The sequence below is a fragment of the Panonychus citri genome, unplaced genomic scaffold, assembly GCF_014898815.1.
Source record: "Panonychus citri isolate SS breed McGregor unplaced genomic scaffold, ASM1489881v1 Contig00141, whole genome shotgun sequence".
In the NCBI taxonomy this organism is placed as follows: Eukaryota; Metazoa; Arthropoda; class Arachnida; order Trombidiformes; family Tetranychidae; genus Panonychus; species Panonychus citri.
Genome location: NW_026515546.1, coordinates 4128825 through 4153707, shown reverse-complemented (window position 1 = coordinate 4153707; position 24883 = coordinate 4128825). Strand labels below are relative to the sequence as shown.

Genomic DNA, 24883 nt, shown 5'->3' with positions numbered 1-24883 from the left:
AATCAAATCTTCCCAAAGAAAAGCGCGATTTTCATTTTCTATTTTTTTTCGATAGTTTTTTCAATTTCGAGTCAATTTAAATTGTTGCAACTTGAATTGTCATTAGATTGTTGTTTTAAATTATTGCCCAAATTAACTAATCATCTTTAATTTGATTCCATGGCATTTAGATTTGGTAAAGGTGAAAATTTATTGTTGATTTTCATTTTTCTTTTTCCAATTTTAATCATACTCTTTGAGCTTTCAATTGATAGTCAGTTGATTGGTTTAATTGATTAACAGGTGATTTAATTAATTGATTTAGAAGTAATCCAATTGTAGCTGTGTTTAATTGTTTGATCATAAGATTCCTTTTCAACTAGTTTTGACACTGATTATTTAAACCAATTATAGTTAAATCGATCCATTATTGAGTTAATCAAGGTAATAAGTTAATTAGTGAAAGAATAAACAAATTTATAAATTGCGATTGTCTAATTAGACAAAAAAAAATATGGTTACATCAATCAAGAACTATAAATTGTTACTAATCACAAAAAAAAGTCGATATAAAAACCCACGATGATTTAGAAACCTCAAGTTTTATCATAAACCTTTAAAGCAAAAACAATTAAATTAACCAACAATCATGATTAAGTTAACTCTTACCTTTGTAACCCTTTTAATTGCCTTTTCTCAACCTATCTCAGGTAAATCGAGTTGGTTAAAAGTTAATTTTGATCGAAAATTTTTCTAACAAAACTTTTTTTTCTTTAGCCAATGGACCCGTTACCGAGCCTATTCCATTATTGATCTGGGCCGCTTACGATCCAGCCGAAGATGTTGAAGTAGGTCGGATTGACGCTGCTAAATTTTACGCATTCACTGAAAAGTATCGACAAAAATTCCTCAACTTTTTCAACACTAACGATATTGTTGGAGCGACTTTGTTTTATCCAACAATGGAGCCGAATCAGGAACCGAAGGTGTCATTTGGCAAGACGTTTTCACAAAGATCGCTTTCTTAAAGGCCTCTGGAATCACTGAGGAAAGTCAACATGGTCTTCCCTCTCTCGTTATCTGGGCCATGAGAAACACCGGAGCCGGAACTTCATTGGAAAGTGTTGATCGAGTAACTTTGGTTTCCTTTATTTTATCAAAGAAAACTGATTTACTTGAACATCTTCACGCTGGAGATGTCGATGGTTTAATTAGTTATCTTGAAGAGACCAAATCACAATCGGGATCAAAGGATGTTGATTGGAAAACCGTAATTAACGATCTTAAAGATAACCGGCAATTATTTAAATATGCATGTGGATTTTTGGGACTACTAATATGTGACACAATTGCTTAAAAAATCGACTTATTAGTTTGATTGTTATTATTGATTCATTTACAATAAATATTTTGATTAGATTTTTCAATTTATCAATTAGTAATTTGAATAAATTTAACGAAAATCGTTAACTGTTATCAAGTTGATCTTTTTGGATGATGAGATGATTTGTCTTTGAGAATGAATCTCATCAGAATCACTAGAATCACTTTAACTTGATCTTGATCGCCGACGATGTTTAAATTTTGATTGATCGTTTAGTTAATTTACTCTTAGCTTCAACTAATCATGTTTCCTCCTCCTTCCTCCTACTTCCTCCTTACTTTCACTTTTGTTTCCACCGGTGTTGAAACCAACACAATTGGGCTTAATATCTGATGAAGATGAAGCGAATGATGTTGATGGAATCGCCAATGCAGCGACTGTATCAGCCTGATGACTTATCATCATCAAAGATGAATGAATCTCAATCCATGGCTCAGTTGCATGATGAGTCCCAAGGTACAGTCCATCGGTTAATCTTTTTTTCTAAAAAGGTTGAAATCTTTTTTATTTCTACGGAAAGATTTTCTATTTAGCTTGGATATTTTCTTCTGATTTTTCATTCTATTCAGAACCATGGTTCTAATGAGTGAAGAAAAGAAAAAACCAATTGTCGAAAATTATAATCGATTCAACCCAAATAACCCTGATGATGTTTTTCAATGAGTTGATCTTGCAAGTGAAAACGATTGAATCAACTATTATGAGAACATTATGATTTACACTGGAAAAAGTCTCGAAGTAGAAATAATAAATAATTAAAGAAAATGTCCAAACTAAATAGAGAAAATTCTGTGCTAAATAGAAACTTGGTTCAACCTAAATGGTTCGACTGGACCTGATTGACGAGAATGACCACTCAAAGGTGCGTCACCATTGAGACTTGAATGTTGGTGAAAAGTGGCCATGTGATTAAACTCAGTCGGCTTATCGTAACTTTAAGATTAACTTACAGACAATTTCATATGATCATGATAATGATATCATGCAGGGCTTTGTCAGAATACGAGGAAAAGGTTCCACTGGACATCATGGATCATATGTACATCATATGTGTATTTAAAATGAAATTGATGTGGATCAAATTGATGGAGAAAAGAAAAATTAATTGTTCGTTTCTATTTTTCTTATGCTTTTTGAGCTTTTAAAAAGTTAATTAATACTCAGTTTATTGCTTTTTTTGATTAACAGGTGATTCACGTTCAATTGTTTAGTTATTGAAATGATTTACAAGTATTATTAGTTTTGGCATTGATAATAAAGACGATTGTACTTAATTTGATCCTAACTTGATTACTTTAATCAGGGCAACAATAATTAGTGATAAAATAAACAAATTTATATGTATTGCAATTGTTTAATTTTACTTATACAAAAAAAAATATGGTTACATCAATCAACAATCAATGTCGAAAATCAATCATCAACAATAAATTGTTACTAATCACAAGAAAATTTGGTATAAAAACCAATAGTGATTTAGGGAAGTTCTAATTTAATCACCAATCTCTCAAGTAAAACAATTAATCAACAATCATGATTAAGTTAACTATTACCTTTGTTACCCTTTTAATTGCCTTTTCTCAACCTATCTCAGGTAAATCAAGTTGGTTAAAAGTTATTGATAATTTTGATCGAAAATTTTTCTAACAAAACTTTTCCGAAACTTTTTTTCTTTAGCCGATGGACCCGTTACCGAGCCAATTCCATTATTGATCTGGGCCTCTTACGATCCAGCTGAAGACAGTGAAGCAGGTCGGATTGACGCTGCCAAATTTTACGCATTCACTGAAAAGTATCGACAAAAATTCCTCAACTTTTACAACGATAACGATATTGTTGGAGCGACTTTGTTTTTATCCAACAATGGAGCCGAATCAGGAACCGAAGGTGTCATTTGGCCTGCAGTTTTCGCAAAGATCGCTTTCTTAAAAGCCATTGGAACCACTGAAGAAAAGCAACATGGCCTTCCCTCTCTCGTTATCTGGGCCATGAGAAACACCGGAGCCGGAACTTCATTGGAAAGTGTTGATCGAGTAACTTTGGTTTCCTTTATTTTATCAAAGAAAACTGATTTACTTGAACATCTTCACGCTGGAGATGTCGATGGTTTAATTAGTTATCTTGAAGAAACCAAATCACAATCGGGATCAAAGGATGTTGATTGGAAAACCGTAATTAACGATCTTAAAGATAATCGGCAATTATTTAAATATGCATGTGGTCTCTTGGGATTAGACTTATGTGATAGTATTAAGGCTTAAACAATCAACTGATCAGTTTGATGGCCATTAATTGTTATAATGAACATTTTCATTTGCTAACGAAACAATCAAATAAAAAACATTATTGATTCATTTACATAAAATTAATATAATGGTGAGATTTTTACAATTTTCATTTGAATAAATTCATTTAATTTTATGAAATAAAATTTCATCAGTTATTATGTTGATCTTTTTGAATGATGAGACGATTTGTGTCTTTTAGCATGAATCTCATCCGAATCACTGGAATTGCTTTCATCTGAATCACTTTCGCTTGATGTTGATCGTCGGCGATGTTTAGATTTTGATTTCTTTGATTTATGTTTAGATTTAGATTTAGATTTAGATTTTTTCCTTTTTTTATCTTTTTTCTTATAATTGCTTTTCTCATATGATGTACTTAAATTGTCTGGTGGTAAAACGGGTCCATAAGAATCATCAACACTCTCTACATCTTGTTTATCCTTTTTCATCACTTGAGATTCTAGTGTTAGCGCATCATTATCTGAATCTCCATGATCTTTGGTGGGTAATGCATATGAGATCTTCTTGTTGATTAAATCTAAATTGAGGCCAGAAAAAATTCCCGCTTTAGATGTTGATGGTTGGGGTTGGATAACTTGATCACGAGAAACAATTGATAAATTTATCGACTTATCAATAGTCGCTTTTGATGATTCTTTTAATTCATCTTTCTCGGAACTTGTTGGATTTATAGTTGATTTTATTTCTATTTTCTCTTTCTCTTTATCTTTATTTTCATCTTTCTTCTTCTTCTTCTCGGCATCTTCATCTTCATCTTCATCATCTGATTCTGATTCATCGGAAGCGAAAATTGCTTTGAATAAATCCAAAGGAGGTCGTTCAATTTTCTCAGGAATTTCTTCAGAATTTTTCTCAATGATAGAGGTTGATGATGAACTTGGACGAGGAATTGTATTCGTCTCAGTTTTCGAGATGGAAGGAGTTGATGAAACTGTTGGTGAATCTGTTAGTGAACTGAAAATATTTGGCTTGGAGCTTGGAATCTTCTTATTATCTGAGATCATTTGATCACGATTGATGTTGATTATTCCAACAACATCAGGAAATTGTGGATAAGGATGAGGAACATTGAACCTTTTAGACAGAGAGTATGTGGATGCCATTGGAAGGTTTCTCGTTTAGTTGTACCAACTTTTGATTCATCGTTTAGTTCATCTTCTTGTGTAGATTTTGGTTTCATGTAATTAATACTTTTTGCTTCAACTAATCCTGGTTTAAGTTTCTCCTCCTCAAGTTCAGAGCTTTGAACAAATCGATTCGAGAAAAAAGCACTCATGGGATGAGAAGGTGCTACCGGTCGATCTGATTGACTCTTTTTCACCTCAGATTCGGAGGTGATAGTTGAAGGCTTAGATTCGTTTGGCTTTTTTATTCCCACCACAATGTCAACTTCCTCTCCAAGTAAAACGGCTCGAGTATTGGCATCTAGGGGTTTAGATCTATTTACAGGCTTAGAGTTTGAAGAAGGAAGCGATTTGAATTGTTCGATAATTGCTGAGGTTGGTTTGACATCTTCGGTTGTTGTTGAAGAGGAAGACGAAGATTGGTTCCATCTAGAGGTTCGTTTGCTTTTTAAAAAGGGAGGATGAGGCTTCCAATTTCTTGGAATATCGGGCAATTTACTCTTGGACGAGTAAATTGATTCAATTCTTGCGGCGAGAGTAAATCCTTCAAGGATTCCCTTTCGATTTGATGGTATGGCCGAAGTACTTGGTTCGGGCTTAATCTTTTTAACTGATCCGATTTCGAAATCATATTTTGATAGATCAACTTTAGAGTAAACCATTGCATCCTCTGCGTAATCATCATCATCTTCTTCTAAAGCCCCATATCCAAATGCTTCACCTGAAATCATTAGACGTTTATTTCCACCAAGAACTGCAGCTATTGGGATAGATTCTTCTTTCTCATTTGAGATGATTGATTTTAAAGACTTGTAACCGATTCCATGGAAATCATTTTTAGGTTTATATGGTAAGGAAAATATTTCTGGTCTAATTATCGATTCACCATCAGAATCATTTTCATTGTCATCTTTGGATGTTGAAAATTGTGGAGGCATACTACATCCATAGACTTTTGCATTAGTCTGGAATTGAAATGAGAAAAAGAAAATTATTTTTCAAAAGAAATTTAAAACATGATGAAAATAATTTAAAATCTCACCTTTGGTTTTATGAACGCTCCTTTATACTTTCGTCCTTTTTTCATTATTGTGAACAATTTAACACCAATCGACTGGTTAGTAGGTTTAATTATATCCCTGAGAACATCAATAAGTGATGCATTAGAATCTCGAAGACCAGCAAATGCTTCAGGCTCTGGTCCCTTAAAATTATCTTTGGTATGAACCTTTTTCGGAGCAATTCCGAATAGACTGAAATCCTCTTCGTCCATGAAATCTTCCGGTTTATTTGAGAGTAACTTTTTATCCCAACGTTCACCTTTCTTGGACACATATTGTGAGGGTATCCAACCTTTCTCAGTATCAACAGAATTAAAGTATCCAGCTGAAAATCCACCGGTAAAAGCACCATGGAATCGACGTCTACCTTTCCAGTCTCTAACCGTAAGGTCAATCTCAGGTTTTTTACTGGCATTCTCATTATCCTCTAATGGTGGCAACGGAGTCCCATAGATGATAATACCATCGTCACCATCTTCATCAAACATGATCAAAAACCACAATCTAATCACTTGACACAACAATTAAAAAATAAAAAACAAATGAAAAGAAAAACAAAAAAAAATCATCACATCAATAAGATCCAAAAATGGAAACGATCACAAAGTAGAAAACTTTAACCAAACCAATACAACGAAAAACAACTCTAAATACACAAAAGAATCGACTAATTAAATAATTGGTACAATTAAAAGAATAATAATAATAATTAATTCACTAAAAATCAATAGAAAATGAAAATGAGAGATTTTTTTTATTTTTCTGTTTGAAAAAAATTCCAATCAGCTGATTCTATTTATCACACTTATCCTTTTGCGATCATCTGTCAACCAGAAGAGTTTAAATTGTCAATTCCAAACCTCGACCTTGATTGTTACCTGATTATGGATTTAATTAAATCTATATTATAGTTTATTTGTAAAATTTTAATTTTAATTTCGTTTCTTCTGTTAACCGTTTAACCTTTTTTTTAATGAGTTGATTAATTTTCCAAATCAAATAAAATTAAAAAGTAAGTTGATCTTTTTTTTTCTCATTTCCACTTTTTTCTTTGTTCTCTTTAACCAGAAAACTGGTCAACCTAAATTACCCAATTTTTGTTTCTATTTTCATTTTTATTTTCTATTTATTTTAATTAACCAACTAGTGAATTAATCTTTTATATTTATCGGCCAATTAATTGTAATTAATTGAAACAGTGAAACAAAACACTTAACTACTAATCTTGTGCTTCCAAAAAAAGGTGATCATCATCATCACCATTGAATAATAAGTAACATTTTATACAAAGGAAAATTTTCCTGTGATTTTCATTTAATTGTTACACTATTATTGTGGTCAGTTTTAATCCAATTGAATAGGTTGATCTATTTACTATCGTTATTCCAGTCTATTAGCAAGAAAATTGATTAATCATTTCAGCAATCGTTCATCATTTAAAATCACCAATCAATTAGAAACCAAATCAAGCCAGTAAAAACCAATTCCATCTACACGTTTAAACCCAAGGTTTAAATGTGAAAATTTTTCTATTCTCAATTTAAATGTTTCTCTCTCTCTCTCACTAATTAAATCAAATTTAATTCCAATTCTAGTTAATTGTTCCCTAATTGTCCATCCTTTTTCTTTATTAATCCAAATTGCAAAATGGTTAGTAACTTAATCTCACAATGAGAATGTCTCTTGTCCCTCTTTCACTTTGATTCATTTATTCAACAACAATGATGAATAATTAGAATTACACTTTGACTTTACTCTAATTACCATTAATTAATCACGTTATTAATTTAGAAGAAGATAATGTGTGAAGAATAGAGAGAATATATTGTTTTGTAAAACCCTTTCTCTTTATTCAATTTACTCTCTTTTTCTCTTTCTTATTTTTTCTTTATTCTTGTTATTAATATTTATTTATTTTTCTCTTCTAATGGAAAAACTTTGCTTATGTAACAATCTCTCTCTCTCTCTCTCTAGTCTTTCTATTAATCAATCTCTCTTATTTTTCTCTCCAGAATTTTAAATTATCATCTATACAAGTGATTAATTAGCTTATTTACAAATGACACAAACTCTCCAATTATGGAGAGAGTATACAAACTTCAAGTCCATGGAAGTGTTAAAGGTAAGAATCAATTAAATTTCCATAATGAGAACCCAAAAGTGATGAAAGAAAAGCTCATAAAGATGATTGGTTTTCTTTTCTCTTGTTGCTAACCTGAACCTCTCTTTCTCTTTCTCTTATTCTTTTATAATTTTCATCATCATGAAATATTTATTCTAATTAATTGTTTTATTTTTATTCTTTTCCCCTGACTCTTCATTTCTTCATGGTAATCTCAACATCTCTCGACACTTTCATTTCTCCATAGTAGAAGAGGAACTTCTGATTAGCTCTAAAGATGCTGCTGATTTTAAAAAAGATGATGTCTTAGAAATCTATTCAGATGAAGTTAATTACAGGTAAAGAACTTGAGATAATCACTTGTCCAGCTCACAGAGTATTTGTCACCCAAAATTATGATTTTCTTTTGTTTATTCATCTCTCTCTTTCTCTCTTTCAGTCATCTATTGCTCTGTCTTAAGGGTTACCTGGATCCTAAAGATGTTAAATCAAAGGATAAGCAATGTATTAGTATTGAACAATCAATCGCCAGTAGTTTCCACCTTCGACCTTACCTGGACGTTAAAGTGCGAAAAGTTAATCCGAAAGATGTTACCCTTGACTCTGTTGAGTTAAGTTTTAAAGACCAATATCTATCTCGAAGTGATATGTGGAGGATAAAATGTCATTTATTAAAAAGTTGCGTTTATCTAAACAAAACGATAATCTATGCTAATATACGATGTACAGTGTTCGAGATGTGGTCTCAGGGTGAACGGGTTGCCTGTGGTTATATTGGTGAAGATACTAAAGTTGTATTTCGATCAGCATCTAGTATGGTTTATCTTTTTATTCAAATGAGCAGTGAAATGTGGGACTATGATATTAATGGTGATCTCTACTTCGAAAAGGCTATAAACGGATTCTTATACAATCTATTTGCCAAATGGAAGGTAACAAAACAATAATCATATTGTTAATCATCATTTTCTTAATTGTTCTCTCTCTCTCTCTCTCTCTCTCTCTTTACCCTCTCATTCACTCTTAGAGATTCAATTGTACACATGATGTAACCATTGTTTTGTTTTCTCGGACATTTTATAAAGCCAAAAGTACTGATGAATTTCCTCATGAGATGAGACAATGTCTTCAACAAGATTACAAGAATCGATTCTATGAAGATTTTTACAGAGTTGCTGTACAAAATGATCGCTTTGAAGATTGGAATTCAGTTCTTATTCAACTCAAGACACATTTCAATGAATATGAAAAAGAGGTATTAAGATACCATGATAAGCCTGGAGTGAAAATACCCAAAGCATTCAATTCAACATCTTCTCAGGGTAATTTTCTTGAAGTCCTCAACATGTCACTCAACGGTAAGTCAATTATCTCTTGTTCATCTAATCATCACTAATCAATTCTCTGATAATTTGTTTTTCTCCTCTTCATATAGTCTTTGAAAAACATTATCTTGATCGTAGTTTTGACCGAACTGGACAATTATCTGTAGTTATCTCTCCGGGAGTTGGCGTTTTCGAGGTTGATTTCGAGCTTAGTAACATAACAAAACAACGAATCATTGACAACGGTATCGGCAGTGATTTAGTTTGTCTCGGAGAGCAACCTCTACATGCTGTACCTCTTTTCAAGGTTCGATAATATTTACTAATCAGAGATAATTAAACCTTGCTAATCAATTTCTAACTTATAATAGTTCAATCGTGGTAACACCTCACCTTATCCACTGACTGCTGCTGATCTCTATAATATGCCTCATTGGATCAATTTAAGGTAATCATCATGCAATTTTCCACTCTATCATGTATCTGTAACCCTGTTGAGTTGTTATTCATGATATTATCAATAGAATTGACTAATTACAATATTTTCTCTTTTACAATTGTTTCACAGTTTTTACTCATCATCTAATAATCACTTTTGCTCAAGTTATGTACCTCGTATTAAGATGCCAAACATTTTACCAAAGAGTGAAAAACCCAATTGGAACAAGCAATCTAACCTTTATCGCTCACCTAGTAGAGACTTAACTTCAAATGACTCAGCCAATAATTTCTGTCCGATTATGTCGGTTCTTGACTATGATGAATATGATGAAAAAGTTTTCAAGGCTCAATCCCATGTCTTTGCAGCCAATTAGTGAGTTTGCCTCATGTTTTATTTATCCGAGATTCGTATTTGAATGCTGCCCACGTTAATCGTTTTTCCATATCAACATAATATTTATATGAAAATTTTTCTTTTCCTTTCTTTTTTTTCGGTCAAAGTACGTGCCAACCATCGACTCGAAGGAAATCAACAATGGGCTCTCATTTTCATCTTGCTGATTTTTCTGAAACTGATCGGAATCAACGAAGAGCCTCTGACGCTTTAGCTTTTGGTCTGGAGATGAACAATCAACCAACTAATTCTAATTCCATATCAACTGCTATGTCAATACCTACAAATAACAATTCTCAAAGCGCTTCTAGTCACGGAACTCTTTCTACTTCTGTTGAAAGTAAAACCACAAAAGGTAACGACAGCATTAATATTAACTCATTTTCGTAAACAATTCATTAGCTAATTAGCCAATTTTTTTTCTTCTCCTTTTTCTATTATTTCATCTTCTAGCCCTCCGACTTAAATTAGAATCCAAGGATGACCTTACTCTCCACAGGTACAATAACCCAACACTGCCATATCGAGGTAGAGCCACTACATCCCGGCCAAAAGCCTTGATTAATCCGTTTGATCCTTCCCATGTATCCATTAAGTTGACTTCTAATCGTCGTCGTTGGACTCACGTTTTCCCTCTTGGCCCAACGGGTATTTTTATGCAACAACATCATTACCAAGCAGTTCCCCAAAATACAGCGTGTACTTTACTTCCATTATCTGCTTGTAATCGTAAATCACGAAATAGTAACAGTGAGAGTAACAATGAGTCTAACGATTGTGTCGGTATCCATAGACCCAAACAACATCCACGTAGTGATAGTTATTCATCTGTTGGTCGAAGTTTAAGTCCAAGCGGTGATAGTCCACATTCACTTGAATCAACTCGATCCAAGCGAGTTGGAAGTCGAACCGCTTCAATTATATCAGCTGATCCTCATACCGATAAAAGTTTAACATGGGCCTGGGGAGCTACCGGTGAACAGGAATGGACTCCAGCAATTACAACCGGTGTCGATTGGAAGTCACTTGTTATTCCAGCCTGTCTTCCATTGACCACTGATTTTATACCTGATAATCGTAGTTTAGACAATGATTATGTTACCTCAGAATATAGTTTACTTCCGGAAGTATTGGTAAATGATTCTTCTCGTTCTGGTGATAATGAGATGGAAAATCAATTAACTCGGTCCCCATTAACTACTACACAAGTTTACAAAGAGCTTATCTGTCAAAGACTTCAAATGGGTTTTCAAACAATTGTTTACCCTAAAGATAATGTTCCCAGTTCAATGATTCTTAATCCTCAAGGTGATCCATATGATCAAACTTTAAGTATTGGTAGGATTTTTCATCGTTTAAAATTGGAAAGCTCAATGGTCAATGTTAAAGTATATCGGCCTCGTCATCCTTATCCGGTTAAAAAGATCCACTACTGTTATCGTTTCCGTGCTCCCGACAATGAGACTTACGGTGTTTCATGGGCTGATTTTGCTAGTGAAAAGTTAGAATCTTATACATGGAATTATTTAGATAATTATGTTTGTGCTCGAGGTGATAATGAATATGAATTGAAAGATGATCTTAAATATTGGAGACTTCGTTTACTAGTTTTACCAAAACGTGAATCGATAACTCGTAAAGTAATTGATTCTCTTTATGAAGCTGACAATTCTGATCCAACTTGTGAACTTTATCCCAATTGGGATTTAGAAGAAAAATATCAATTACAAGAAGGTTTTTAAAATTTGTCGAAATAATTAATACCATTAGACGAAATACAACAAGTGGACGACGATTAGTTAGTGATACACAAAAGAATACTGAAAGTAAACGAAAATCAGGTATCTGTTTAAAATCAATTGTTCTTGCTAACAAAATAATAGAAAATGGTTCAACCAAGGATCGACTATTATCCAATAATCTAATCAATGTTAGGAATAAATTAACTGGAAGATGTGATAATCGTCTTACTAACAATCGCGATGAAATAGATGGTAACTCTTCTTCCGTCATTGTTCCCGTAACAGGATTAAATTTAGTGGATTTAGATAAAGCCGATACAGAGGATTACATTGAATCGATTCAGCCCAAAAAATTGAACACGAGTATGTCCCATAAAACGTTGGTCGATAAATTGAAAAATCACTCAAAGTAAGTCAATCAGAATTTTGAGAATTTCAATTGAAATATAACTTTGATTTTTTTTGTTTTCTTTTATTCTCTTTAGTGTTTATTTCTTTGGTAGAGATATTTGTCTCCCAGAATTTACATTCATCAGCGCTGAAGCGGTTTCATGGGCTATTGAATCAATTGATGGTGTATTCAATGAGGAAAATGCTTCTGATCTATTCCAAGAGATGTTAAATTGTGGATTAATTTGTCATGCATCGGGTTATAATAAGATTCCATTTGAATATGGTTTACATTTTTACTTTATTGTTGACAAATGTAATGAACAATTGATTGATGATGATGAATGTAAATATGAATTGTTCCAGCGAAGTTGGTTTGAAGTGAAATTATTACCTGCTCGAGTATCAGGTCCAAGTGAATGGTCAAAACCACCAAGTGAAATTGTTAAACTTAGAAAGTCAATTATGCAATTTAATAGAGCAGTAATTGATTTAGATGCTACGGGTAAAGGTGGACGAGTTGAATGGTTACACGCTAAATATCAGGCCTCTTATCATCCAGATTATTCATATGAGATGGAGCTCCAATGGATGGTTGCTACAAGTAGTCAACTTGTTGATATTGTCCAACAATGGGCTCGTAAAACGGGTGCCGGTGGATTTCATTTAGTCCCAATTCCAAATGATCCGTTTGCTTTACCATTCGCAAGTAAATCAGATCCTCTTCGTGGTCCCATTTTTATACAACTTAATCTAGATGAGTTACCTTCTAAAGCTCGGCAATATCTTCAAGGTAAAAATGATGCATCCCATAAAACTATTCAATTGTATTAATCATACTTTTCTTTTATCTAATTACAGGAGATAATCTGATTAACTTTCGAAAAGATATTCTTAAAAGATTCGGGTTTTTAACCTTTAACGAAGCGGCTCAAGATCAGCGGCAACAATTTATCCATGTCTCTGGAAGTATTTTTGTCCTTTTACCTGATACAAGTTCAGAAACGAAATCACAAAAAGGAGTATCAAAGGTGATTTACTCGCAATGAAAATGGATTAATAGTCATCATGGATTATCATGTTTCAATTTAATTCCTTTTCTAATAAATCTTTTTCTTATCTCTATCTCTCTTCAGGCTGAAGATATTTGCAGTCCCCACGAAGAATACATCACCAGGCATTTTTCTGGAGTCAAGCAAACGGATCGAAATGGATTAGAAGATATCAGAGTGAGATTTATAATTCTAAATGATTTAATATATTCTGTCTTCTTTTTCACTGTTTATATTGATTATTTGTTTCCAATTTTCTAATAGAATGGGTTCTTATGGGCTTGGAATTACATGATAACCAAACGATGGAGGAGCAACGTTACTGGAGATGAAACTTATATGAGACGATTCATGAGAAATTTCCGTCGATTCTGTTGGAATACAGGGGGACGATTAGTTGCCTTTTGGAATGAGTATAGTGAGAATGCAATTAAAGATGCATCTTTGGCATTTGAATCAAGTGTCTAATTACCTGATCGTTTAGGTTTAATCAATCAATCAAAACATTTAATTCTCACTTTCGAAACAAAGTCAAAACATACGAAGAGATGAAAATCTTTTCTTATCATTCAAATTTCGGACTCTGTTGATCATAACAAATCTAAATGGAGAGAGAAAGAGAGCTGCCTAAGCCATAACAATCATCAAATTAGATTAATCATTAATTTGATTTGATAATCTGCGAATATCATTAATTTGAATCCCAAAGGAAGTGTAAGGAAAACCAAATCCTTGAATCCAAGATGCACAAAATCACTCATATCATTTAAAAAACTTCCTACTGATCAACATCATAACAACCTCGAAGTCATAATAATTACAGCTAATTGCAAACTGTTAACTGATCATCATCTTTGTTACTCATTTTGGATGAATTAAATTTTTTAATAATTGTTTCAGATGAAAATTATTGAAGATTTCTAATCGTTTCGTACAAGTTGATTTAATGGAAACACCAAATTAGATTTATAAATTTGCATTTGATGAATTTTTATTCAAGTTTAACAAACGGAAACAATTTATAAAGAGTCAGAATAATTAGTTTAGATTGATCAATGTTCAATTGAATCCCTGATTTTGAAGCATCAACGATTAGATTGTCCTGCTTAGAAACTGAATTATTAAAAATTAGTGATCAACGGAATCAACTTAAAGGTAGGAATATATTTGGAATAACCTGAAAAGGCAAAGCGTTGGAAACTTAAGAGCACATCATTGGTTAATTAGTTAATTTTCCACTTGATTCTCAATGATGTTGATTGGAATTTAGAAAGTTTTTTCTTCTTTATGGTTGCGAGATGATAACTAGTGGAATGATCGACAAGATGAAGGATTAGGATTAAGAAGAAGAAGACAATTCCGGTAACCATTGTTTCGTCATGAGCTCGATTATTTGGGACAGTTCTTTTTCGACCTTACTTCGATCTCTATGGGGAGAAGAAAAAAGTAGCAGGAGAAAAGTAAAATTATTGATCCTTGCGAACGTAAAAAAGAGTTTAAATCAAAGATGAATGTTAATTGTAATTATGGAGAAACAGACAAACTGGTTAATCTTTTTTTTCAGCTACAATTTGATTACCAGCACGTTAACAATTAGCGAAAAGGTGAACTGCAATTACTTACTTAATTTCTGATGGTGCACACATTTCAGAATAGTATTTGACCTTTGGCTCTGTTCCACTGGTTCGTATTGTCAACCAAGCGCCATTGGAAAAGTAAAAGGTTAACATGAAACTAGATGAATCTGATGGTAAACGCTGAGAATGATTTTCCAATTAAGGATAATTAGAAATTAGAATTGATTCAATTAAGGTTAACAAACATTTAGTAAGGAAATTAACAGTTTACTTACTGCTCGTTTATCGCTTTCGCTTGTATCATAACCTCGATTAAGATCACGAATTCGAACAATTTTATATTGTCCAAGTGAAGCTGGATAAGTGTGAGATCCATTCCAATTAGCGAGACGATTAAATATTGATTTAATTAACTCTTGATCAGATGAGAAAAAGTAACCATTATTACTACAATGGATTCCGTATTTATCGTAAAGATAATCCAATTGTTGAGCTAAGGTTCGTCCAGTGTTTTTCTTATACCAAGCGGCCATTTGAGCGACTTCGGCGGAAGCGGTGATTCCATCTTTGTCCAGAATATGAGTTCCACACATATAACCAATTGCCTCTTCGAAAGCAAGTAGAACCTTTTTCCCTTCTTTGATCAATTCATCGGCTTTGTTTCCCATCCATTTGAATCCAGTTAACGTTTCGATAAAATTAAAACCTTCAACCTTTGCCATGGTGTCCAAAAACTTTGACGAAACCGCTGAGCCGATCATGTAAACATTTTTAGCTAAAGTCGTTGTATCCTTGCGACAATGTTCAGCCCATAACCAGGCTCCCAATAGTTGACCTAATTCATTGCCGGTAAATATTTTCCATTTACCGTTAGGCTGTTTCTCGGCGGCGGCACATCTATCGGCATCCGGATCGTTTGCAAGAATCAGCGTTGATCCCGAGGCATCAGCTGATTTAATTGATAAATCAAGTGCACCCTTTTCCTCAGGATTGGGAAAAGGAACCGTTGGAAATTCTGGATCAGGAGCTGATTGTTCAGCTACCGGGTGAATCTGTTTAAACCCAACCAACTTCAATAAACAGGTCATATACTTATGGGAAACTCCGTGCATGGCGGTATAAGTTATTCCCAAATCAGATGATTCGATGAGAGATCGATCGCAAATCCTTTTACGAACCTCATCGTAGAAAAGTGTCTCAATCTCGGCCAGTTTATCAATCGTCAGGGATAATTTATCTCGCTTCCAGGCTCCTTCCCATGGTTCAAGGTGACTCATAATCGCTTCCTGAATACCCTTATCGTGAGGTGAAACAATTTGTGCACCATTACCAAAGTACAACTTGTAACCATTATCGTTCTTGGGATTATGAGAAGCGGTGATCATTATACCCCCTGAACAGCCCAAAACCTTAACACTAAACGGGATAAAAGGTGTTGGAACCAGATCGGAGAAAAGGTAAACGGGAATGTTACGTGAAAGAAATGCGACCGCAACCCGTTCAGCGAATCGCTTTGAATTGTATCGACCATCATATCCAATGACGATTCCCTTTTCGGTTACCTTATCATCGTATTCAATCAAATATTTGGCCACACCTTGAGAGGTTTGAATGATAACCAGGTCATTTAATCGTGAAAATCCCGGGCCCATTTTACCTCGAATTCCGGCCGTACCAAAGTGCAATCTTGAGCCCAAAATTTCACGCAATTCGGACCAATCCTTTTGACTGACCAACTTTTTGACAAAATCAAGAGTCTCTGGGTACTAAGGGTGCGAAATCAACAATCAAAAATTATCATTAGTAAATTACATGATAATAATAATGAACAATTATCATCATCATCATTTCCCCTAAATTATAATGGTTGTAATTAGTTGCTTTTAATCATAATAAAATACACCGTGATAATAATAAGGTTGATTTAACTTTCAGATAATTTGATTATCATAATGTCAAAGAAAATCGTAATTATTAATAGATATAAAAAAAAATATACTAACTAATCAGTATCATGGTGACATTGAAATTGCGTGATTAAGGATTACAGGTAAATAGAGATAAGTGATTTAAGATGATTAGTAAATCACCAACATTAGAATATATCATCTCAATTTAATATTAGTAAATTGTTAAGGTTAATACGATCTTGATGATGAGCAATTAATTTGATTAAAATAATAATACATAAATAGCTAATCCAATTAAGTGATCAGTAAATACAAAAAAAAGTCCATTGGGAAAGTGAATCAAATTAAAATTTTCAAACAATATGATTAAGATGAATGAAATGATAGAAATGTATTAAATTAATTAAGGAAAGGGAAACAATTAAAGGGAAATCATATCAATAGATGAATGATGATTAAGTCTCAATCTTTGATTTTAATCAATAAGATTGATACTATTGTATCAATGGGAGAGTATAAAATGTAAGGATGAAATTGTAAACAAAGATAATAAATTTATCTTTGTGATTAATTGTTTGAGTAGTAAGATGATCAAGATGATCAAGATGACAGTTAATTAGATTGATGAGTTGTTAATAATTGAATGTTAAATGATGAAATGGTTAAGATTTTGATTCTTCTTGAAAGTGAACATTTAAATTAACCGTTAATCAGAATTGAAAAAAAAAGGTAAACAAAATCTCTCACCTGATCCCAAGAAAGATAATCAATTATCACTTTGTCAAGTTTAGGATCACCACTTAGATTTGAATTATCCGATAAAAGTGATTTGGTTTTCGACAAAATTGGCTTGGACATGGTGATTGATTAACCTGCTAATTAAAAATTGAATTAATTGTGGTAAAAGAGAGGGAAAAATAATAATAATATTGGGAAAGGTGTAAAAATCACAAAGCACTAAAAGTGAGGAAAAACAATTTAGCTTTTAAGGTGAGTGGTTGTTATTAATTGTTGTGAAGGAGATTTAATTATGATGAGAAGAGACAATGATGATGATGATGATGTTAAGGTAGAGAATAAGAATAAATAATTCCAATAGAATCACTGAGAAATGAGAGAGAGAGAGAGAGAGAGAGATTAGGTTTGTCTTATCAATGGAAGATGAGAAAAGAATCATTGTAATCAGCTAATAAATGGAATATGTGAGGGAGGAAGATAATTAAGGATGAGAAGAAGATGAGAGAGGAAGAGAAATAAAAACAAGAAAGATTATCAATGAACAGTTCAACTCGAAGATATTAATAAATGAAACAAAGATAATTCATTTTCTTTGCTTTTATATTTTGAGTTTTATTCTTTAATCACCAACACTAGATGGCAGTGTTTTCGTTTTTCCATTTTCGATTTTCTCTAATTGTAATTAACTTTTTAATTGGGAATTAATTTTTCCAAATTGTGTCAATTATAATTAGTAGAATGTGTTGAGTAAAAATTGTATAGATTTTCATTTATGTTGGAAAAATAGAGTAAATTTTTTTTCTTTATTTGTATAAATTGATCACAATTGTGTTTCCATTATGATTACAGTTGATTTAGAATTGATTGTTGATTATAATCAATACTGTTTTATTGATTGTTGTTATTATTATTTTTTTTTTGGTTCTTTTTTTTTCATTTGCAATGCTTTGTTTCTTGATTGTAATCAAGAAATTGATTAAGGAACAAGAGAGTTTAGTTAATTAATAATTTAAGAAAATGAGTGATTCAGAATATTTTTAAGTAGTTGATTTGCCTTGCTGATTGTTTGGAACAATATAATTAAATGATTAACAAAATAGTTGAAAAAAATTAATCAATATCAACGATATTAATCGAGATGATGGTCAACGATAGTCAACAATTAACTAATCAAGTTGAAAGGGAAACGGTAAATAAAAAAACTAAGGGATGGGAATCAAGGGTTAATCAACTGATTGATTGTTGTTAATTGTTGTTCATTTGTATCATTTATCACCATCAAGATTTAAAGGTTGATTAGATTAGCACCAAGGATTGAGATTGAATTAAAAAAAAATTGGCTTCTTAATTCAGTTGAGTGTTGGTTGTGAGTATTTGTTGGCCTAGTAACGTTTGGTTGGTTTAATTGTTGATTTAATTGCTGATGAGGGTTTTGCTGAGGGTGAGACTGATGATGGAGCTTTGGATGAAGATGATGATGATTTAGGTGATTTGGGGAGGGTGGATGAAGCTGATGATGTTGATGCAGCAGCGACTGGGACTCGAAGTGTCACAACTGATGACCCATAGCCGGTCATTTGTTGTTGATCGGCCATTGACATTCCTGATCCGCCGGACATTCCATAGCCACCAGCTGATGAGCCGCCACTCATTTGTTTCTGTTGGGTCATGTCTCGACCTCCGGAACCTCCATATCCACCGCCTGAGGACATCATCATTGGGCGTCCAGCGCCACCACCATACATGCTTCCAGCACCACCGGTTTTCATTTGCATGGGCATACCACCGCCCATTCCCATTCCCATGGAGCCATAACCGCCGGACATTGAGCCGCCCATTGATCCTCCCATTGATTTACCTTTACCCATTCCCATACCGTTCATTTGCATTTGCATGGGCATTGAACCGCCGCCCATTGAACCATAACTACCGCCCATTGAGCCGCCCATTGAACCACCGTTCATTTTGTATTGACCCATTGGTGATGATTTACCACCGCTAAAGGAAAAGAAAATTAATTATTTGATTTTGAGAAACTTTTATCTTCTTGACGATTGTTTTTCTTTTGCGATTCTTACCCCATTCGATAACCACCCATGCCCATTCCCATTCCACCGTTCATACCGCCGCTCATACCTCCCATTCCCATTGACTTGTATGCGTTAGCGGGTGATGAAGGGACCATTCGACCTCCTGAGCCTCCGCTGGAATAACCTCCGCCCATTCCCATTCCCATGGAACCGCCGGACATTCCATAACCACCGGACATTGAGCCTCCCATTGAACTCATTGGTGATTTCATGGTCATCATTGGTGATCGATATCCTGATGAACCTCCTCGTGATCCTGAACCGCCTTTGGTTCCACTTGAGGCGACTGGAGATGAAGCTGAATAAGCAGGAGCCATGGACATTGACATGGACATTGGAGATGAACCATATGATGAACCTCCTTTAGTTCCGCTCATTCCACCCATGGACATACCGCTCATACCTCCCATTGGCATACCACCCATTCCGGACATACCGTTCATCTTCATACCTCCCATTCCGCTCATGCCACCGTATCCAGAGCCAGATCCTGAACCTGAACCTGAAGAATAATAATAATCACAATTATCAGAAAATCTTTCACCATATGAGTTGAAAAAAAAAGTTCAACGATGAAGATAAAAAATAGAAACTTTTACCCACCATATTCAGAAGTTCCTAAATAAGGTTTCGCTGCTGAAGGGTCTAATCATTAACAATCGAAAATTATTGTTACTCAACAATCAACTAAATCAATGAGAAGCTAAACATTTTCCTCTAATCTAAATTATCGAGAGAAACTAAAAACAAGGAAAAGAAAACAATTCTCACCATAACCTGATCCACCGGTTGATTGTTCTTGTGATTGATAATCAGATCCCCCTGAACCTGAGCCATAATCTGATCCACTGCCTGATCCTCCTCCTGAACCGTAACCACTTCCTGAAGATTTAGAACCAGGATTGGTCATTGCCGGTGGTTTCTCAGCCATAATCATAACATCGGCTGGATCCTTATTATCAGTTCCAGGTTCGTTGGTCTTAACAACAGCCTTGAAACCATCTTCGCCAGCGGTATATTCAACGTGTCGATAAACACCATAAGCGTCCATGTAACCATAATTACCTTTCTTATTACCATAAACATCACCTTCTTCATTTTGATAGTGACCATTACCATAACCATCATCGATCTTGTAATCGAATTGGTAAGGACGAGGAGGCTAAACAAATCGAAACAATTAACAAATCGTCAGATCAAATTATCCAATATAATAGATGTTCATCAATCTGATGACCCCAATCACTTATTTTCGTGATTAATTTGATTATCACTTTTATCCAAGTTAATTTCTTCTTCTAATTATTTAGATCATTTGTTTCCAATTAATCTTACAACTTTCAATCTTCATTTAATTGTAATAATATCAACTTTAACTTAATAATCATGAGAAAATTAAACAATTAGATCTTGATTGTTTTAATCTTTTAAATTGTTCAACAATCGATCACAGGGAAAGATTAGACTAGAGATTCATGATTAGTAAATTAATCTGACGGAAATGATTAACTCTCATATGATTTTCACTATAATAATAATAATTAAAGTCTCGAAAAACTTTATTAATCAACATTTTAATCAATCAACTAAATTAAACTTTAATTTCCACTCAATTAATACTTTTTTTTCCCTACCTGATGATCAACATTAATTACGATTAACTAAAAAAAAAATTTTCATCCAAATGAAACTGAATTAAATTCATCTAATATTTAACTCTCTCATTATAAGTTTTTTAATCAGGTAAATACATGAATTAAATCATGTATATATAGTTAATCATCACACTTAATAATCAAATTGAAGTGTAATTTAAATCCCTGAGGCTGATTAACTTGTTGTTATTTTTGATTATTTGGTTCATTTACTAATCTTTACAATCAGTTTACCTTAATTGAGTGTATATATTTAAATTAATTGAACAATTGATCAAAATATCAAAGTAATTATGAGTTGATCATGATCATTAATATATGAGGCTTGTTATTGTTATTGATTATCTAATCTAACTGATTGTTGTTGATCAAGATTATTACAAATGATTAAAAGTCTAATGTGTTAACAATTAATGTTTGTTGTTGTTAAATCATTTCAATAAATTGATCTCAAGCTGATTCTGATGAAAACTATCAAACAGTGACTCGGTTGTTGGTAACAATTTAAATCATGAATATACTTTACTATTACTAACTACTATTGGCCTATTTAATCAATCACTTACTTGCACTTATTGTAATCATCATTTTCATCATTATCTTCATTATCTTCATCATCTCCTCATCTGAACAAAAGATTATTGTTTTTTTAATCATATCATTGGATTAACTGTTTCTGATGATTACTGATAATCAACATCATCAGGTGTCTATCGGAAGGTGATAATTTTCGTGACTTACATGTTGTTGTTCACCAGCACCATAACCGTCACTTCCTCCATTCATGCCACCTCCGTATCCACCGGAAGTTTGTTGTTGTTGTTGTCCATAACCAGCACCCATTGAACCCATTCCAGAGCTCATTCCAGATCCCATTCCATATCCACTCGAGGATCCACCAGTCATACCACCGTTCATACTACCACCGTATCCACCGCCCATGGATCCCATACCAGAGCCCATACCTGAGCTCATACCGCCATAACCTCCACCCATTGAGCCCATTGAGCCCATTCCGGAGCCCATTCCAGAGCCATAAGATGCTTTACCAGCGCCCATGCTCATCTTTCCCATTCCTGAGCCTCCTGAAAGATAAATGGACAAGAAAAAGTTGAGAATTAATAAAATAATAAGATAATCATTGATCAGAATTATTTTTATCAACAATAACCAACCTGAACCTCCTTTGGTACCATAGCTTAATCCATTACTTGAGCCTCCACTTTTACCTCCGCCTGAAAAATTAAAAACAGAAAGAGAGAGAAAGTGAGTCCATTATTATGCTTTGAATGAACAATTTATTGTTGAATTAGGATCAGTAGGGGAAGTAATAAGAAAAACCATTGACCAGTGGTCAATATAAAGAAAGAGAGAGAGAAAGAGAGGTAAAGATTTCATCAAAATCTAAATGTCTAATCTTCCGTTATGTTGCTAGCCTGTAGGGGATCAGTTGAGGTGGAAACGGAAATACGGCCAAATAATGACGCCAATTTTTTATTCCACCATGAGGTTGAGATTCGGGATAAGTTGGCTGAAGATGAATACAACTTACCATAGGAATCGTCATCAGCTTCAAAACCAGCCTCTTGATCAGAGTATTCTGAGCTTGCAGTCTTCATATAAGCGGGTTCAGCTTGGTATTGACCAATGGTCACCAAAGCCACGGATGATAAAAGTAACAAATACTAAAAAGAAACAAAAAAACATCATCATTATTATTATTTTCTTATTTATAAATATATGAAATATTAAGATAATTAAATGTCTTGTCAATGAAATAATATATTTACTATTAAGGCAACTCATTTAATGATTAGTATAACAATTAATTGGACAAGTTAACAATCACCTTTCAATGGTAAAGGTCAATTATTAGTTTAATCAACTGATATTGTGATAACCTATGATTACTGATTGTTTTGTATCTTAATTTGATTGTTATTATTATCATCATCAACTAACCTACGACTAAATTTAGTAAGTGGATATTTAAATTTGATTGATGAAAATAACAAATATGATTAACTACGATTAATGATTAATATCATTTCGTGATACGAATCTATTTTTAAACTCAATTGTCAATCAGAGGAGTTGGAAAACTAATCATTGAGTTAATTGTGATTAGAAACTTATATAATAAACTTACCTTGAAAATCATGATGATGATGATAAGATAATTGTAATTACTAAATTATTTGAGATCCTATTGATTATAACTCAATTTTATTTGAGATTTCAAAGGAAACGTTGAAAGGTTGAAAAAAATTGTCGAAAGTTATGGGAACACAGAAAAAGTTTTTTCTTCTTAAAAAAGTTCTAACGAAAGAAGAAACTTTTTTGATCTTGTTCGTTGCAAGATATAGAGAGAAGAATAGAAAAGTAATTGAACAATTAATTGATGAGATAACCCGTTACTCTAATGATAACGTTAATTGTTGAATAATTGATGAAAATATGATCAAGTTAACTGGAAGATGTGATCAATGAGACTGATGATCAATGGTCAGTTTGTGGTTCCTTTTATATTGGAAAAACTTTGCTCGAAAATCGGTGAAAGTAAGACAACAAAAGAGAGAGGAAGAGAGAGAGAGAGAGAAGAGAGTGGTCAGTGGTCAGTTTGGGAGAAAAGAAAGAGAAAAATGAAGATGAGGAGGGATGAAGATGAAAAGAAAGTGAAGAAAGGAGTAAATCGGTAATCTAATCCAGTGCATTCGGTTGAAACTACTACTCCCATTCACCAATTAACTGGACAAACCTTTTTCACTTTTACTTTTCCATCCTCATCCTCATCATCTTCACCTTTCACTTTCTCTTTCTCTTTCCATCTCACTTATCATCATCATCATCATCATCATTTTGTGTATTTAAGTGACTCTCAATTTACTCTCATTGTGTAAACTTTTTAAAGACAAACTTGATTTAAATTGTTGTATTGATTAATAATGATGATAACAATTTGCATTGATTGAGACACAATTATGTTATCATTTATTTATTATCATGAATATTATTCATCCACCTCCACAATTGTAATTAATTAAATCATAATAATAATGGTGATGATCATCACCATCAAGAATCCTGATTGTATATATGATGATTATTGTATTGATCATCTTAATAATTTGATTGGTCAATAGTAAGGGTCAACTTGACCATTCACTTTTTTTTTCTTACAACTGTATTTACCTTTTTATTACAACACAATTATTGATCTAATTGATTGATTGATTTTTTTTTACTTCTTCTTAATAGTGATTAGATTATTAAATTCATCTTCTTCTTGTCTTAATTGTGATTATGTTTGTACAATCAGATTAACAATAGTAATTAACGATTAAGTCATTTGATTATATATCAGATTTAATTATCATCAAAGGTTAATCGTAAATCAATATTCATCAAGTAATACTAAATTGATTTGGAATCAATTGTTTTAAATGTCTTGTTTTTTGTTTCAATCGACAATTAGTAAATCAATCAGTCAAGGTTATGGTTAATTGTTTTAATCATAATCCTTGTCGTAAGTAATTTGATTAACAAATTGTTTCCAATTAAAGTTATTCAAATATGTTGTTTATTGTTGA

General features: G+C 33.0%; 5 protein-coding genes and 1 pseudogene across 6 annotated transcripts; 3 read left to right on the top strand and 3 right to left on the bottom strand.

Annotated features, from left to right (window-relative positions):
* Positions 1-461: 461 nt before the first annotated feature.
* Positions 462-1406, top strand: LOC128395658 (uncharacterized; annotated as a pseudogene).
* Positions 1407-2813: 1407 nt separating this feature from the next.
* Positions 2814-3728, top strand: LOC128395657 (uncharacterized). The gene is made up of 2 exons (XM_053356119.1): positions 2814-2957; positions 3041-3728. Exons 1-2 carry the CDS (start codon positions 2897-2899, stop codon positions 3622-3624), a joined length of 645 nt encoding a protein of 214 aa, XP_053212094.1. The 5' UTR covers positions 2814-2896; the 3' UTR covers positions 3625-3728.
* On the bottom strand, positions 3637-6628 carry LOC128395654 (G patch domain-containing protein 1-like). Its single transcript, XM_053356115.1, is given in 3 exon segments — positions 3637-4759; positions 4762-5761; positions 5839-6628. Coding segments are annotated over 3 exon segments (2460 nt in total). The 5' UTR covers positions 6346-6628; the 3' UTR covers positions 3637-3806.
* Positions 6629-7155: 527 nt separating this feature from the next.
* LOC128395653 (GATOR complex protein Iml1-like) lies at positions 7156-14230 on the top strand. Its single transcript, XM_053356114.1, is given in 15 exon segments — positions 7156-7194; positions 7870-7979; positions 8227-8317; positions 8419-8911; positions 9007-9337; positions 9415-9611; positions 9676-9752; positions 9873-10118; positions 10247-10494; positions 10593-11873; positions 11876-12290; positions 12367-13064; positions 13133-13302; positions 13408-13500; positions 13588-14230. Coding segments are annotated over 14 exon segments (4587 nt in total). The 5' UTR covers positions 7156-7194; positions 7870-7936; the 3' UTR covers positions 13792-14230.
* Positions 14231-14283: 53 nt separating this feature from the next.
* Positions 14284-18104, bottom strand: LOC128395656 (phosphopentomutase-like). The gene is made up of 4 exons (XM_053356118.1): positions 17558-18104; positions 15176-16666; positions 14947-15080; positions 14284-14750 (listed from the first exon to the last, which is right to left on the bottom strand). The coding sequence occupies exons 1-4, from the start codon at positions 17666-17668 to the stop codon at positions 14663-14665; spliced, it is 1824 nt and encodes a 607-aa protein (XP_053212093.1). The 5' UTR covers positions 17669-18104; the 3' UTR covers positions 14284-14662.
* Positions 18105-18317: 213 nt separating this feature from the next.
* On the bottom strand, positions 18318-23800 carry LOC128395655 (uncharacterized). 2 transcript variants are annotated; one of them, XM_053356116.1, is made up of 8 exons: positions 23443-23800; positions 22846-22978; positions 22469-22528; positions 22035-22378; positions 20410-20800; positions 20242-20283; positions 19627-20140; positions 18318-19546 (listed from the first exon to the last, which is right to left on the bottom strand). In XM_053356116.1, the coding sequence occupies exons 1-8, from the start codon at positions 23452-23454 to the stop codon at positions 18931-18933; spliced, it is 2112 nt and encodes a 703-aa protein (XP_053212091.1). In that variant the 5' UTR covers positions 23455-23800; the 3' UTR covers positions 18318-18930. The 2 variants fall into 2 exon arrangements, with proteins under 2 accessions (XP_053212091.1, XP_053212092.1); XM_053356117.1 differs by lacking the exon at positions 20242-20283.
* Between the last annotated feature and the right edge of the window lie 1083 nt (positions 23801-24883).

Bases quoted from the DNA above. Each gene is read 5' to 3' on its own strand.
- LOC128395657 (XM_053356119.1), top strand. From the start codon at position 2,897: ATGATTAAGTTAACTATTACCTTTGTTACCCTTTTAATTGCCTTTTCT. The intron at 2,958-3,040 runs GTAAATCAAGTT...TTTTTTCTTTAG, and splicing joins CTTTTCTCAACCTATCTCAG to CCGATGGACCCGTTACCGAG.
- LOC128395655 (XM_053356116.1), bottom strand. The intron at 22,529-22,845 runs GTAAGTTGTATT...TTAATTTTTCAG, and splicing joins AGCTGATGACGATTCCTATG to GCGGAGGTAAAAGTGGAGGC. The intron at 20,141-20,241 runs GTGGGTAAAAGT...ATTATTCTTCAG, and splicing joins TTTAGGAACTTCTGAATATG to GTTCAGGTTCAGGATCTGGC.
- LOC128395656 (XM_053356118.1), bottom strand. From the start codon at position 17,668: ATGTCCAAGCCAATTTTGTCGAAAACCAAATCACTTTTATCGGATAAT. The intron at 16,667-17,557 runs GTGAGAGATTTT...TCGCACCCTTAG, and splicing joins ATTATCTTTCTTGGGATCAG to TACCCAGAGACTCTTGATTT. The intron at 15,081-15,175 runs GTAAGTAAACTG...AATCATTCTCAG, and splicing joins GCGAAAGCGATAAACGAGCA to CGTTTACCATCAGATTCATC.